The 15,219-nt window shown below is 41.2% G+C and overlaps 2 protein-coding genes and 1 long non-coding RNA gene across 3 annotated transcripts; 2 read left to right on the top strand and 1 right to left on the bottom strand.

The window, feature by feature from the left end:
* The first annotated feature begins 64 nt into the window (after window positions 1-64).
* On the top strand, window positions 65-7,407 carry LOC103458427 (endophilin-B1-like). Its single transcript, XM_008399230.3, has 10 exons — window positions 65-1,072; window positions 1,178-1,319; window positions 2,289-2,417; window positions 3,170-3,303; window positions 3,403-3,495; window positions 3,619-3,702; window positions 3,797-3,820; window positions 4,200-4,289; window positions 4,381-4,481; window positions 4,978-7,407. Exons 1-10 carry the CDS (start codon window positions 1,016-1,018, stop codon window positions 5,588-5,590), a joined length of 1,467 nt encoding a protein of 488 aa, XP_008397452.2. The 5' UTR covers window positions 65-1,015; the 3' UTR covers window positions 5,591-7,407.
* Window positions 7,408-9,742: 2,335 nt separating this feature from the next.
* Window positions 9,743-13,552, bottom strand: LOC145549940 (uncharacterized). The gene is made up of 3 exons (XR_014085744.1): window positions 13,440-13,552; window positions 11,808-11,924; window positions 9,743-10,460 (listed from the first exon to the last, which is right to left on the bottom strand). It is a non-coding gene; the product is annotated as an uncharacterized LOC145549940 (long non-coding RNA).
* On the top strand, window positions 11,920-14,237 carry LOC145549939 (uncharacterized). Its single transcript, XM_081602942.1, has 2 exons — window positions 11,920-12,167; window positions 13,420-14,237. Exons 1-2 carry the CDS (start codon window positions 12,032-12,034, stop codon window positions 14,040-14,042), a joined length of 759 nt encoding a protein of 252 aa, XP_081459068.1. The 5' UTR covers window positions 11,920-12,031; the 3' UTR covers window positions 14,043-14,237.
* The last annotated feature ends 982 nt before the right edge of the window (window positions 14,238-15,219 follow it).

Here is a 15,219-nt window from a genome sequence, read left to right as displayed (position 1 = left end):
TGATTGAGTTAATCCTCCCTTCTCTCTGTTTCTGTGCTGCTAGCGCTCAGAGGTTCAAGAAAACTCGGCACGGCTATCACAGGGCAGTGAGGTTGCATGCTTAAATTTTGTTTGCGGAGCAGTCTCCATTATGGGTTCAGACACTCAGAGAGTCGCTGTGTTTGTTATTATGGTATTTCTTCTTTTAGTTAACTCATGGCTGTTTTTGCAGTTTAGTTTGAGCTAGAACCCGTAAGGTATTTTTGTGTTTTAAGAGCTGTTGACTTAAATTTTTTTCTCTCCTTTTCAATTTTTATTTTATTTTATTTTTTTTGCATTCCATGTGTAATTTTATACTTGTAAGCAAGTGCTTGTAAGTATAAACAACATTTTGTGGAGAGATTATGCTTTTATTGTGAACTTGAACAGGAAGTGTAATTTAATCTTTCACGTCTTTACATTTTCTCAGCACTTTTGTCATGTTTACGTCGGTGTAAACAGTTTAGCGCATGCTAAATGATGGTACATCATTTGACATTTTAATGGTCTGTCCGAAGCATTTATTTAAGTTATCCCGGACAGTAATGAAACAATAGCGTCCTTTAGAGACAAAAATTAAAAGACTGACGTCACAGCAACGCCAGTCACTTTTTTGAGCGTCCTTTATTGACCCTTAGAAAACAAGTGGATAATGGGTAAATACTGACAGCGGTAAACAAGGGAGCAGGTGCGTGTGGAGCCTCTTAACGTCTCCGACGTCGCTCTGTCAGCCTCTATGTATGGCAAGCCGTTAGAATCAATAATACCCCGCATATTAACGTGTTGTAAATAGCCGGTTGCGACGTTTTTTCTCCCCGCCAGGTTGAGTATCTCAACAGCTTGCCGTGCTTGCAAAGGTGTTAGCGGGGTGAGGCGATGCGTGGGTCAGCTAGTGGCTCTTGGAGGTGAACATTTGGTTCAGTAACCGGGGTTAATTCGGTGCCCCCTCCGCCGCCACGCCTCCCCGGAGACAACGGCCGACCTTGAGGACTCGGTCATGGACCTGACGCGACTGGCTGTGGATGCTGGCCAGTTCATTAACCGAGCTGTTCAGGTAAATAAAGAAAAACAGCGCTTTACATGTCCACCTGCTTTATTAAAATGGATTTGAGCCCCGCGTTGCTGTGGAAAACAAGGTTGTCTTGTCATATCGCTCCAGTACACCGGAGAGAGCCTCGGCCAGGCGGATAAGACCGGGCTGGACCCCGGGCTGGAGGGACTCCTGGCTCAGGCGGACGCCACCAAGACCTGGACGGACTCAATCATTTCTCAAACCGAGGTGCTACTGCAACCTAGTCTAGGTGAGAAATTAAAAATTTATTGTGTATATTATTTGGTGGTCCTATCAAGAAGGGCGCTCAGGACCAACCTCTCTGTTTTCGTACTTCCACCAACTTCCAATCAACTAAAAAAAACAAACAAAAAAAAACACCAGGCAACTTAATTGTCCATTCATCCATCCTGTATTTGTAAGTAAGCTCAACAGCAACATAAAAATGCATGAAGTGATCAGGAGACGAAAAAGTGTTAGATAAATTTACCACTAAAAGATGAGTTATGATGATAAAGTATAGAGGATTCATCACTTTGTTTAAAAAATGAAATCTACCTGATGAGGAATAAAATTACAAAACAAAACATGTTCAGTGGTGATTTGACGCAAATATCTAAACAGCCAACAGCAATATATTTACTTCATGAGAAATTAGACTCGAGCTAAATGACCCACCGTTTCTTTGATAACGTGTCAGGAATAGAAAACATACATGTACATTTAAACATCGAGTCCTTAAACACATAATCATAAATATAATTGGAGTCTATGTAATCCTCCTGCAGGGCTGTGAATCAGTTTTTGCCCTCTACCGCATTGCATCTTCTTTGAATTAGTGTGTTTGCTCTGACTGTAATTGACTCATGTAGATGAATAGAGATCTTTTTCTTTTCTTTTCTTTTTTTTTTTTTGCTTTCAATTTCTTCAGCTAATAGAGTTATAAGTGGACGTGGTCTGCTTTCTATCAGTAAAGTGGCCTGTTGGGCTGCCAGGAGCATTAAGGACAAAGCTTCATAAAATGTCAATTCTAATTTCCAGAGAGCCTTTGGCTCCACTGCAGATCTTTATTGTTCTTATGGAGAAACAGGAAAGCAGACGTATGCCAATCAGGTTATTTACAGTTAAGTGTCCTAAATGTCAGTACCTACCTATAAAAAGAACTATAAGAATAACTAATTTCTAATGTTTGTTTTTTTTTTTAACCTCTGACATACAGGAGCTCGATTAGAGGACCGGCTGTACGAGCATCTGGAATGGAGCGCCCCGCCTCGACCCCGAGCGCACGAGTTACTGGGGGATCAAATGACCCAGGCTGGGCTGGAGATCGGATCGAACACACCCTACGGTGAGTCTGCATGTGTTTGCACCATTTGCCCTCTTAGCTTTTGCCCTTTTTAGGTGGATATGATACGTTATCAGATTTTTTTTTACAGTTTGTATTAAGTTAAAATGTCAGGTTTTGGCATTTGAAGCAGTACAATTTCAGTAACTCGGAAAGGGAGAGAAATAATTTGAAAAAGATAATAAAGCTGCAACACCCTGGTTGCACGAGCGTACAAACTTATAAAGCAGTCTTTGATTCAATTTCAGCATTCAGTCTGATTTAGCAGGAGTTTATCAGCTTCCTGCATCTTAATTTGGCTGCATTTCCCCGTCTTACCTTTCAAAGGTTCACCCAAATCCACCAGACTGCGGATGACTGATGACTCAGATTTTCTGTCAGGTTTACTTCTGAGCTCAGTCTAGAGGAAGCCGTTCTCCTGTTGGATAGTGACATTTACTGTTGTCTTTGTACCAAATTTCCCATTTGCAATTGTGATCAAAAAGCTAAATGTGGTTTTTATCAAACCATAACTCGTTTTTCCTCAGAGTTTTGGGAGATTTCAGATGTTTTCTTTTGGGAAAAAAAATCCCTTTATCTCCATTAGTGTTGATGTCAGGCTCTGACCAGTTTCGCTCTTATTTTTTTATTAACATTAGTAAAGTCTGCACACTTGTACAAACAACTGTTGCATATTCTTTGCTTGTTTTTTGTGGTTTGCCTTCTAATTTATTTATTTTTTGCTTTGTTTTTATCCACTGAATGTCTGCGTACAGGAACAGCTCTGATAAGGTTCGGCGAGGCCCAGAAGCAGCTGGGAGAAGCCGAGAGGAAGTTTGCAGAATGCACAAACATTCACTTTCTCACCCCGCTGAAGAGTTTCACAGAGGGTGAATACAGAGCCATCCAGGTGAAACGCACCTCTTATCTCTTACTACCTCTCCTTTGCCGTCAGCCATGTGAGGCGTTTAGCTTCTGACCCGGTTTCGCTGTAAACGGTTTTTAACAGAATGAGCGTAAGATGTTGGTGAACAAGCGTTTGGACTTGGACGTAGCCAAGACCAGGCTGAGGAAAGCCCATGAAGCAGACAGAGAGGCCAGGGTGAGCTGCAGCTATAGTTTACCCTAAAGTGTGTGGGATACTAGAAGTAAAAACATGGCAATTTTCTTGTAACATCTTGTTTGACCTCTGTCTCTCCTTTTTTTTCTTTTTTTTTTTTGACAGAACCTGAATGCGAACCCGTTGGATGACGACTACCTGTCTCACGTTTCTTACATGTTCAGCTTCCTGCGTGTTAAATGGCTTAAGGTTCGATTCTTTTTGAAGAAAAGTGAACAACAAAGAGAGACAAACGTTACAATTTGGGCTTTGACGTAGTTATTTTTATGCTTTCTCCAAACAGATATGGGCTCAGGAAATCTCTCAGGTACAAACATCTCTGTCTTTAAGCTCATTCAGATAATCTGCTTCTGCCACTTCTGGCAGAGTGGTTGATGGAAAATAGACCCACACCCTCACAGTTCATTGGGATTTTTAATGTCATAGACAAACAAAAAGTGGTGCGTTGTTATAAAATGGAAAGAAAACGAATGGTTTCCACGTTTTTACAAAGAAAAATCTGCTTTTGTATAAAACCACCTTCAGCCTGATAAAAAAAAATGAAACACAAGCTCACCTATTCAAACTGAAATTACTCAACCCGACAACACCGATCAGATAAGTCATTTCTAGATATCGTCGCAGAACCAAAGTCATTGATTAGAAGTTGCACAATGCCATCTAACGGGTCGTGTTTGTGTGCGAAGGCCGAGATGGAGTTGAGGATCTGTCAGAGTCTTTTCGATCGGCAATCAGAAATCACAAGACGGGCTCTCGAAGGCATCAGCAGCACTCACGTATGTTAAAACAAACCCTGGACAGAGTACGTGTGCCAACGTTTCTGTAAGATTCAGTGTCAAATGTCGCGTTGCCCGTCTCTTTGCTCAGATCGACCACATGCGGAGCCTTGCGGACTTTGTGGATGGTCAGGCGTCATTTTTCGCTCAGGGCAACCAACACGCTCAGGAACTGCAGAGACAGATGTCCAGGTTTGCATTTATTATTAATGACCTCAATGACAACTATTTTATTTTAATAACAACAATGAAAACTAGGGTAATTGTTGAAGCCTGTTCAACTTCTTACTTAGGTGCAGTACTGTGCAAAAGTTTTGGACCACCTCAATTTTTTTTATTTTGCTTTATTTCTAATGAGCCAAACCTCCTTGTAAGCTTCTGACGTGAAAATAGTACTCAAGGATTTCTAAATGTTCTTTAATGCTTAACTTTCCTTTTACACATTCATAGTCCAGTACATGACTATTTTCATATTTCTTTATTTGTTTAGGTGCTTTTGCTTAACTTACAGTCTAAAGAAATATTCCTAAAAAAATTACTAGTTGCTTGAGAATGTTGTACTAAATTTGGATTTATCTTCCATGAGTATGCTTGAATTCCCAAACTTTACCACAAACATCAATTTGTCAGACGCTCTCATATCAGGTGATATTGCTGTTTTTCACATTTTTCCTCATTTTACTTTCAGGATTCCAGCTGTCTTTTGCTCTAATAACTGGCAATCAGCGGTTAATAACGAGCCACCAATCAGCAGCCATGTTGCCGGTGAACCTGTCGGGTTGGATCAGGTCGCTCCGGTTTCCAAAGCAGCTCGCCAGCTGCCAGACTTTGACCAGGACTCGTGGACACTTGCCGTCAATCCTAAAACTGAAACAGATCTCTTTTCATCTGATCACGCAAACAACAATAACAACAACAACAACAGTGGCGCCTTCGGTACTCCCGGCCAATCAAGCGGTCACCAAGCAGCTGTTAAAAATCAACTATTTACAGACCAAACATTCGATCTCGTATTTACATCCAACCAATCAGATGAGCTTCCTTCACCCAGCAGGACAAATCAGGGAACAAACAGTTTGCCTTCTGCTGCGAGAGACTCTACCCGGACTTCCAATGCAACTTTTACCAACGGTGCCGCAACAGCGGTCGCGTTGCCTCCTCAAAGAAGTGCGATCCGAAACGAGACTCAGACGGGAGACGCCGAAGCTACTGACATCACAGCATCCACTGATGTGGTTCCTGATTCCCAAACAACCAATGAAACTCATGAGCGGCCAGTCACCAACGGAGAAGATGTCTAGTCGGTGGTTGTGACAATTTAGAGCACTTCACATTTGGTTCTCACAATATCTGGAGCTACTGCTCTATTTAGATGACTCAAACATTAGTTGTGCCAAGCCGGATTAATTATCCTCATGGAGACTCCATAGTAATTGTAAGAGTGATTGTTTTAGAGGGCTCATGTTGTCATTTTTTACAACTTGTTTTTTCTTCTCGGTTGCGTTTTGGATAGTTGCATTCATTTCAACGTCAAAGAAAACGAGCAAAAAGCGGCTGGATTTGCCAGAAGGTGATGATGTTGCGGAGGAAACACATAATTGACACATATGCAACCCAAGAAGATCAGAGTGACACCAAAGTCTTCATCTAGAATGCGAATTCGTAAAGTAAAGATTTATGAACTTTGCTTTATGGAAAGCAAAGTGATTTGCCAGTGAGGAGATGGAAGCCAGCAGAAATATTGCCCAGAGAGTATTCGCTTGAAGACCTAACTAACCGGCTCCTTACTCCAAGATTTAAAAGTGCTCTGCAGCAAGCGCATACATTTCTGCTCCAGCTTTGACCAACATTGTCACTATGATGCAAATGGGTGTCAGCAATTACACATTTCACAACTGTGTCGACAGCTTTATAGTGGTTGCGTAAAAAATTAGAGGTAATGAATGAAATTAGCCACAGAGGCTAATTATGTGGTTTTCTACACATAATTAGCACTGTTTTAAAGGGGGCTTCCCATCTGTCATGAAACTAAAACTCTAAGTCTAGTTATCTTACAAGATGTGTGGTCATAAAAAGTCACTTTAATCCAGTTCAACAAATGGCGGCTGAAGGGGAAGTTTAAAATGCTGACACAGAATCTGTCATTCATTTGGCTCAGACACGGAGAAAAGTTGCTGCTCTGAATAATTTTTGTGGAGAACATAGAGGGAATTTAATAAGATTAGAGACATCAGCAAAACATTTCATGCTTTCATCTGTGGTAACATCTGAGATAAAAAAAAACTCTTTGTTGCGTGAGAAACTTTGTGCTCACAAACGACAGCTGCTGTCGCCATGATGGTCAGCCTAATGATTCTACTAGAGCCATCTCTGGTTGGGACAGCTCTATTAGAGATAGTAAAACCTCACACAGTTTCAGTATTTTTTTATGCAATTATAAGTACGTAACCATTTCAGACACGTGTGGTTTCAAAGGCTTTTGTTGTCCAAAAATGTAATCTTTTAATTATCCGTTTTGACGAGCAACAGAGAAGCTGATGATCATTTTCATATATTTAACCACGTTAAGATTTTGAGCCTTTCTTGCTCTTAAGTTGATATTTGCCCTTTAACCTTGATTTAGTGCCAGAATAAATTAATTTAAATGTAGCCATATATAATAGATGTTTCATATTTAAGAGACAAAAAAAAAAGTGGTTTGACTGTTACAGATGTTCAGTGTAAAGTGGGAACTAAGTCTGTATTTTCACAATCATCAAACGTATCAAGTGTTGTGCCAATTGTGCAAGTGTGTAAATGTTGTAGAGATCTTTAAGAAGAGCTACTTATGTCTCTTCTTTACTCGTGTTTCTCTGAGGTGAGATGCTTCTTTACACACAAACTCTGTTCTTTCTTCATATGTTGCCCAGTCATTTCTTTTCACTTTAATTTTCTTAAAGCACCTTTTATTGTGAAATGGATGAAAGTTTCCATATCCAGATGTTGACTTCCTTCTGCTTTTCTGTTTTGTTTGGCCAATTTCGGGGACCCTGAAACGGACGTGCTGATGTAATCTCCTACACAAAAAGCAACACTCTTATATGTTCGGGGCTGGATGGCAATAAAATTTCTCCTCTGATGTCCGCCCGGTTGTGAGCCTGTGATTTAGTTGCTTCGTCGAGCTGATGTCGGCGCCAGCTCGGAGTCCGATCGGATCTTGGTAAAGATGAAGAAACGAAACCTTTGGTGATGTCATACCAGAGCAAATCGAGTGTGAAATGAATCTTTCTTCACCAGCATGGTTTGTTTCTGAGAACTCCTTGTTAAAAACCAGTTGCGCCGCCTGGGTTCACATAGCGCACTAATGAGGTCTGTTAAGTGTGTGACACGCACTGGCTCGCATATAGAAGCACCTAAACACTATCCAAAAAGTTCAGCGTTTGTTTCTCTTCTTCTTCGTCTTTGCATTTTGGCTCCTTTGCAAACCAAACAGATTGACTAAATCAGATGCAGAATGTGTGGCATCAATCTGTCATGAGCCTCTTGGCTCTCGAACATCAATGCTTGTATCACACCAGTGAAGAAGCTTTCGGAGGCCCAAATGTCCAGCCCCCGCTTGGAGTCACATGGAATAATGTCACTTTCTCCCAAGTGACTCGCTAAACAAGAATAGAAGCTCCTCAATCTGTCCACGGTTGGGTGTATTTCCCCCCCTGAAGCAACAAGTCCCTGTCACTCTTCCAACAGCTTTTCATGCTTCCGTAATGTAACGTTTTCCGTCAACAGATATCAGAGCCGTCCTTCGGCGTGGTCTCGCACAGCGTCATACAGGAAGAAAAAGGACACTAGGAAGATAACTCACTCATCTACTGAGTGAGCTGGCCATTAGCTCAGACAAAGGAGCTAATGCTTGAATTTGGCTATGTTTCAACTCTATTCTTATATATTTTTTGCCAAGTCCTAAAGTTCTGCACTCTGACCTGATTTTTGCTAACATGCTCATATGCTGCATCTTTGAAATGTTTCACATTTTCTAGTGTTATATCTGTAACTGTTGCATTTTATTGGGATTTTATGTTGTAAACAATCTTAAAATAACTTCAATTGTGAAATGGAAGCAAATGTATGTGTGATTTTCCACAAAATATATATATAAAAAATAGTCTTCAATTCAGTTTGCTCACAAAGCACCAATCTAGAACAAATAATCTCAAGTCTCAGGGCTTTGCAAAGAGTAAAAATAGTCAAGTTCAGTTTATTATTCAAATTGTTGAAGTTTTATAAATAAGGAAACCTAGTGGATGACATCTAGTCTCTGACTTGTATTGCATAGTCCATTGCATTAAGTCAATTATTGAAGAACTTTGCAAAACAAAAAAAACTGGATATGTCTCCCAAATTATAAGAACAGTGAGTTAGAGATTTGCCAGGAGGGCCAGAGCAGCATTAAAAGAGCTTCTGGAGTTTACAACAAGGAATAATTGTGTTCTTCATGTGGCAACATTCTGTTAGATTAAAACTGAGTAGAAATTAAAGACAGTCATTCTAATTAAAATTCCCAAGGAGGTAAAAAACCCCAACCCGAGCTCTACGATACGGACTGACAAAGTGCAAAATCCAAATGGAAAATTTACCAAAACTTAAAAAGTTTCTTCAACAAAGTATCCTTTATAAGAGTGTGTCAACTTGCTGGAGTCATTGGACTTGTGTCGCCTTCCAGTTAACACAATTTGTTTTAATTACGTAAATAAGAAATTATATTTGGAAAGATTCTTCACGTGTACATACGCTTTTTTTTTTTAACAATAAAGAGCGAAGCTGTGTCGATGCAGTCCGTATTTCACCAATGAGACAAAATTTTTGCTCTCCATAAAGTGTATGAATTGTATTTTGGCCTGTTTCAAATTATTGGTTTCTGCATTACAGAAATTGAAGAAAATACTCCCTCTACTTATTCAACAAAATGGTTGGGGAAAACCCGTGGGCAAAAATGAAAAACTTATCGATACAGATGTACTTTTTTATATATGTATAAATATACACAAATGTTATTTTTGGACTCCCATTCAGTCATGCCCGATTCTGCTTTGTTGCGACAGTCAGTTACCGTCACCAGGTCAAGAACTGAGTCATTTCAGCAGATTTAGACCTTGCTTACCCCACTTTCCATTAGCAGGCTGCGTTTTAACAGTATCTTTATTGTTTCCGTCCCTCCCCGTCCTACACACAGGGGGACGAGCGGGGAAACACCCAAAAAGAAAAATACCGCACAGTAAATGGCCTGTGCTGGCTCGGTTTGTCGTGTTAGCACGGGGTTTTGTTCGCCAGTGAGGTCCTGTTGATGGTTTACATCTGCTGTGAGTTCTGCCTTACAACTCCTATTGTCCTACTTTGTCAGAAAAAAAAGCCACATCTGTTTTCTTCCAACTCCCCTCTTGCTCTGAAATAGTAAAAAAAAACAAAAAACAAGGAGGTACTTACAGTAAAACATTTTACTGTTATTGCATCTTTTAATTGTTCTCTTTTTGCTTTTTTTTTCTCTCTATCTCTTTCACTTGTCTCTTTTTCCTGCTGGTTGCCATGTGGGAAGAGTTTCCAGCTGAACAGTAGGTGCGGCACGCAGGTGGAGGGCGGTGAGCGCGGCGTCTGGCGGTTGAGGATAAATGTGACTCTTGTGGCTCAGAATAATTTGCTGGTCTGGTAGAAAACGGCTCATACGAATGCTACGAATGACACGGCGGCGCATGATTGTGAACTGGAAGACAGTCAAAAGGTTTCACAGCTTTCCACAAATAAAGATCAGTCAGACTGGATGATCGATGTGTACTTCGACTAGGCCATGAATCTGAATTGACCCAAATTATTTCATTATAACTCTGAGCATGTGTGTATGTAATCTTGTTAACTCAGACTAGATTCCCTGTTGCTGCTGAAGCATCAGACTAAAAAGAGCTGCATGTATGCAATAGCAGGAGGTTGGGAAAATTCACATTTTTCTCATGTGCCATAAAAAATAAAAAATTTTTGTGTGTTTTCCAGCCTGTTTCGTCCGCCTCTTCCTGCAGGTTGTCCGTTTTCCTCAGATAAATCTGCCAGCGTCGCCCCGGGTTTCTCCCTCTACCCCAGACGGCCAGACCGAGGCGATCAGACACGCGTGCTGACGTGTGCAGCATGAAGAACAGGCTGCGGGTTCTGCTGGGAGAGGAAGGTCAGGTCATTTCCCTACGTCCTGCTCCTGCAGCTGAACACGCGGCACCTGCTGAACCGCAAGATCAAGGCGGGTACCGGCGGGCCTCGCCGAAAATGCAGTAAATAATCACCTGTTGGCTCGCGGGGTTGATCAACGTGGTCGCCGGGCAACCGAGCTAAGAGTAATGGAAGCCAGAAATAAAGTTTTAAACCTGTAGCTTAGCAACAATACTTAAATGAAAGTAGCGAAGACAAAGTTTCTGAAAGCCTAGAATAATAAAACCGCGACGATGACGTGCTGCAGTTTTCTATTTGAGGAGCTCCAAAGACGGAAAGAGCTAAATGTGGATTCTTACTTCTTGTTGGAGAAGCTTTGTTTTTGTTGTTTTTTTGCACGAGAAAAATAAGAAGTTTCTAATCAGTTGAGTTTTTAATAGCACACTGTAAGTTAACTATTCCTGTGAAGCAGGAATAGTTTTTTTTCTTTAGAGTAGAGAAATCCACTTTGCTGTGTCTTTAGATTGACAACTTTAGATTTAGATAGATTTTTACCAATTTGAAATAAAAAAAAAACTACGATAATAGCAGAATTTTTTTTTCTTTTAACACTTGTAAAGAAAATGGGTTATTCAGTGAGAACAACAGCAACACTTCAAAACTAGACAGAAAATAAATAACATTAACGATGCATTGCTGACTCCAAGTTACTAAGGTTAACTTCTGATTCATTCATTTATTTATTTAAAAACGAAATTTGCGGTTTTGTTAGTTTATTTGGCCAAAATCACATTGTCAAACCAAAAGTTCTTAAAAAATTATTTCTCATTTTACAAAGTAATTTGTTACCAATTGGCAAATTGCAAATGCAAATCCCACATTTACATTTAGTGGGATTTACATTTTCTTAGAAAGACTGCATGAAAACTATTGATGCTCTTCTCAGTTATCGGCGGAAAATATTTTTATTGACTATTCAGAAGCTAAACCCTGCTTGTATAATATAGCAATCTAGTTTTGCTGATGAAGGCCTTCTTGTCATCACCCTCATTTTTAGCTCCATCCACAGATTCTCTACCACATTCAGATCGTGAATTTGGCGGGAGTTCTTCCAAAACAACATCACTTGTGGTCCGGAGAAACAAGTTACTTTTTTTTCCTGCTAATCTTCCTGTTTTCTTTTGCAAAAAATAAAAAGTTGGAAATTGTTCCTGCTGCTTTGCTTCCCTCCGTCTCGTTTAGTTTACCCCAGGTTGCCCGTGTTCCCTCTCATGTCCACCCTTATTCTCCGTAGTGCCCACATTTCCATGTCGGCGTGACTTTTGACTTTACCTCCATGGAAGCATTACTCACCCACTCTCCACACACCCTCCTCGGGGCTCTCCCTCCTTCTTCCCTCTTGCTGGGTTTATAAGTCAGAAACGGCAACGGTTGGCTCACTGAGCAGAGCTCTACACAAAGGGAGGGGGTCTAAATGAGAAAACAAGAGCAGCTTCAGTAAATCTAAACAAAATTCACACACAGAAAAAAACAACAACATATCAACACAGTGGAACAAGAGGAGTCAGAGCCCTGTCATGCATGTGTTTAGGATCTGGGGTGTGCTCTGTGTGCTCAGCGCTGCTGGTTCGTCTACATGTGTGAATGAGATCGAGGACGATGACGGCTTTGCAGACAGCTACGGCAACGAGATTTCTCTGGACCAACGGCAGGGTGAGTTCAGCTTTAATTATTTTCCCTGTTGGCTGTTTTGACTGGACAGACTAGAGGATTATCACGTCTCCTTGACAACACGGTGTCACCGATTTGGATTTAATTAAAATACAAATGCTTCAGTTGGTTTCTGAATATGTACTATTGTGCTTTTTAAGATGAACTGTGCTTGCATCTTTTCAACTTTTCAATCAACTTCATGATAACTTCATTCATCTAGAAAGGCCTGGTCAGTGATGTTACATTTTAGGCTTTGCTCTAATATGTTCAAATTCGGCATTTATGGAGTACCGTGGAGTACTCATTACTTTTACCAATTTAGAGCATAGTTAGAAAGTCTGGAGAATACTTACACTTATCTAGCAACCCTGAATAGTAGTATCTAGTTTATATATTCTGGATCAACATTATTAGATTCTTTTTTTTCCCCTTTTTTCTTTTGCTCTTCCCTTTGGTTTGTTATTTTTGTTATTTCCTTTTAAAATCATGTAAAGCACTTTGTATTGCCTTGTTGCTGAAAATATGTCATATAAATATTATATATGCGCCTTTTGCCTAATTTGACAAATCTATTGCTTTTTCTTTCTTGTAAATATTTACATATATTATGTTTTTTTTTCTAAATAGAAAGACGAGGTTTAATCAGTGGAAGTATGCGTGGTGTTTACTTGGGCACTCTGACCGTTAAGTGTTAATCAGAGACACAACCTGTTTTTGCAGTGGTTGGTTTTGGGGTTTTTTTGTTTCTTTTTTTCTAATAGCGCTGCCCCGAAGGTAAAAGTCTAACCAGTTCGTATCCAGGATGTGTGAGGTCTGCGGATACGCTACCTGCCCTTTTCCCTGACCCGAGATACCCATACAAGTCCTGACCTGGATGGAGGAAAGATCAGTCATGACCTTCCACTCTAATTAATGGTGATCTATCAGAAAACCCCCAAAAATAACGTTAAGGTTTGTGGTTGAGATCAGACGAAACACGAGAAATTTCAAGGAAATCAACACTTTCAGAAGCAAATTCCTGCGTTTGCAAAGTGTTTCATCCATGTTCACCAGCAAACCACTGATGTCGTGGCGATGGGTGGTAGGTTTGGGAGCTCACAAAGGAAATAACACCTTTTCTAACACAAAGCTTCTCTTTAAATCTACCTTCCATCTTCTATGTTGCATCTCAATCTATTAATGTTCATTTTTGGCTCATGTTGTCATACAACTTTTATAGGTCTGTACAATTAAATCCTCCTGTGTTTTCCAGAGTCATCCAACACACCGTACCATGCAGACCTCTCCCACTGGGACAAGCTTTTCATCACTCTGGAGGACTCCCACATGAGGCAGAACATGCTGCTGGAGTCGGTGGAGCGGTGCTGCGGAGGAACGGCGTCTCTGAGGAGCCAGCTGGATAAGCTCCTCAGGGGGGCGTCGCAGCAGAGCTCGCCCAGCCCAGGGTCAGTGTGCAGGGCGCAGGCGGAACGCGAGGCTCTCGGGCTGCACCGCGGCCTGGCGGAGCTCCGCCGGGACGGGGCAGAGATGGAGGGGAGAATAAACGCCACGTTGCAGGCGATCCTGCGCGGCAGACACGAGGATGAGGCTCGACTGAGTCGCCTCGAGGAGGCCGCGTCAGAAAGCAGCAGGACCAGGAGCAGGAGTGGACACCAGCCGACTCAGAGGCCTGGAGGTTCGGGCAGAGCGTTTAGCTCGGGGGTGAATTCATTCCCGTCCGAGCTGGAGGAGCAGGATTTGTCCTCACAGGTGGACCTGGATATGATAAGAGGCTCTCTGGTTGTCATAGCTAGAGACGTGCAGAGGCTTTACCTGCGGCTGAGCACGGTGATCGAGCAGGCGGGAACTCTGAGGAAGGGCAGAGGAGACACATGAACTGCCTGCAAAATAACAATATGCAAAAAAAAAAAAGGGGGAGAACAACTGGCATTTTGCATACTCTTTGTTTTTATATTTATACGTCTAAGATGTATATGAGCTTGTATTTTTCTGCTGAGTACAACCCTAATGCGCCATTAAGAATCATGTGGGTTTGCAACAGTGAATAAAAAAAATCAATTAAACAGTAAATCGCCCTCGTGGAAAATGTTTCCTCCCTTCTATCCCGTATAATTTCCAGCTCACGCACTCGCGTTTTTCATTTGTCTGATTGCAGCGTCTGTTGTTGTGATGACCCGCTAATACACTCAGCCGCAAGGAGAAGAGCAGAGCCAGAGGTTTTTGGTCTGCGTGTAATTTAAGGCGTGTTTCTCCTGCTCGTTAGTCGCTATAATGCAAAGAGGCCGCCGCTTGCAGTACTCAGTGTTTATGATTCACGTAGCCATGCTAAAAGTGGGTTACACACTGACGCCCGTCCCTCCTCCATACACACACACCAGTGACGTGCGGTGAGGTTCATTGCTGTTGAGGCACTGACTTATGACTTGGACACCATCCATGTTATTGGACCTACGGAAATTTCGCGCATGCACACAACGCTGGGGGGCAGAAAGACTCATCTTTTACATGTCATCCATAGCCGCGTTAACTCAGTGAAACTTAAAAATGTAGGTATAAATTTCGTGCTATGGTCCACAGCAAAGTAATCTGTATTCGCCAAGCTACGCAGACTCGTTGCCATAGCAACTGACAACAATGCCACTTCATGTTTTAGGATTTAACACCAAAAAACATTCAAGAATTTTGCACACAGAACAGAACATTTAGTTTGTTGTTGTAGTACGTTTTAGGCTTAATGTTTTATTAATAAATAATTGCTGTGGTAGATTAGCTACTGCTTTTACTTTTCTGAATTATTTAAACATTATCTGTAGCCCACAAAACGCACATTTAATTAAAAAACTAAACAAGAACATCTTATTGCCGTCTTACCTTTACGTATCAATGAAATCCATGCACCCCTAATTCTGCACAAAAATATCCGTTCATCCAAAGCCAAGTTTATCCTCGGCATGTCTTTTCTACTCCGTTTAAACATTTCTGTTTAAGTGTAGAAATGTAGTCTTTCATGTTGACGTCGGAAGAGAGAAGAAAACAAATAAATCGCTGTACT

Source organism: Poecilia reticulata, chromosome 22, assembly GCF_904066995.2.
Source record: "Poecilia reticulata chromosome 22, P_reticulata-male-v2, whole genome shotgun sequence".
Taxonomy (NCBI): Eukaryota; Metazoa; Chordata; class Actinopteri; order Cyprinodontiformes; family Poeciliidae; genus Poecilia; species Poecilia reticulata.
This window is presented reverse-complemented; position numbering and strand designations above follow the sequence as displayed.

Bases quoted from the DNA above. Each gene is read 5' to 3' on its own strand.
- LOC103458427 (XM_008399230.3), top strand. From the start codon at position 1,016: ATGGACCTGACGCGACTGGCTGTGGATGCTGGCCAGTTCATTAACCGA. The intron at 1,320-2,288 runs GTGAGAAATTAA...TCTGACATACAG, and splicing joins GCTACTGCAACCTAGTCTAG to GAGCTCGATTAGAGGACCGG. The intron at 3,703-3,796 runs GTTCGATTCTTT...TTCTCCAAACAG, and splicing joins TGCGTGTTAAATGGCTTAAG to ATATGGGCTCAGGAAATCTC.
- LOC145549939 (XM_081602942.1), top strand. From the start codon at position 12,032: ATGCATGTGTTTAGGATCTGGGGTGTGCTCTGTGTGCTCAGCGCTGCT. The intron at 12,168-13,419 runs GTGAGTTCAGCT...TGTGTTTTCCAG, and splicing joins TTCTCTGGACCAACGGCAGG to AGTCATCCAACACACCGTAC.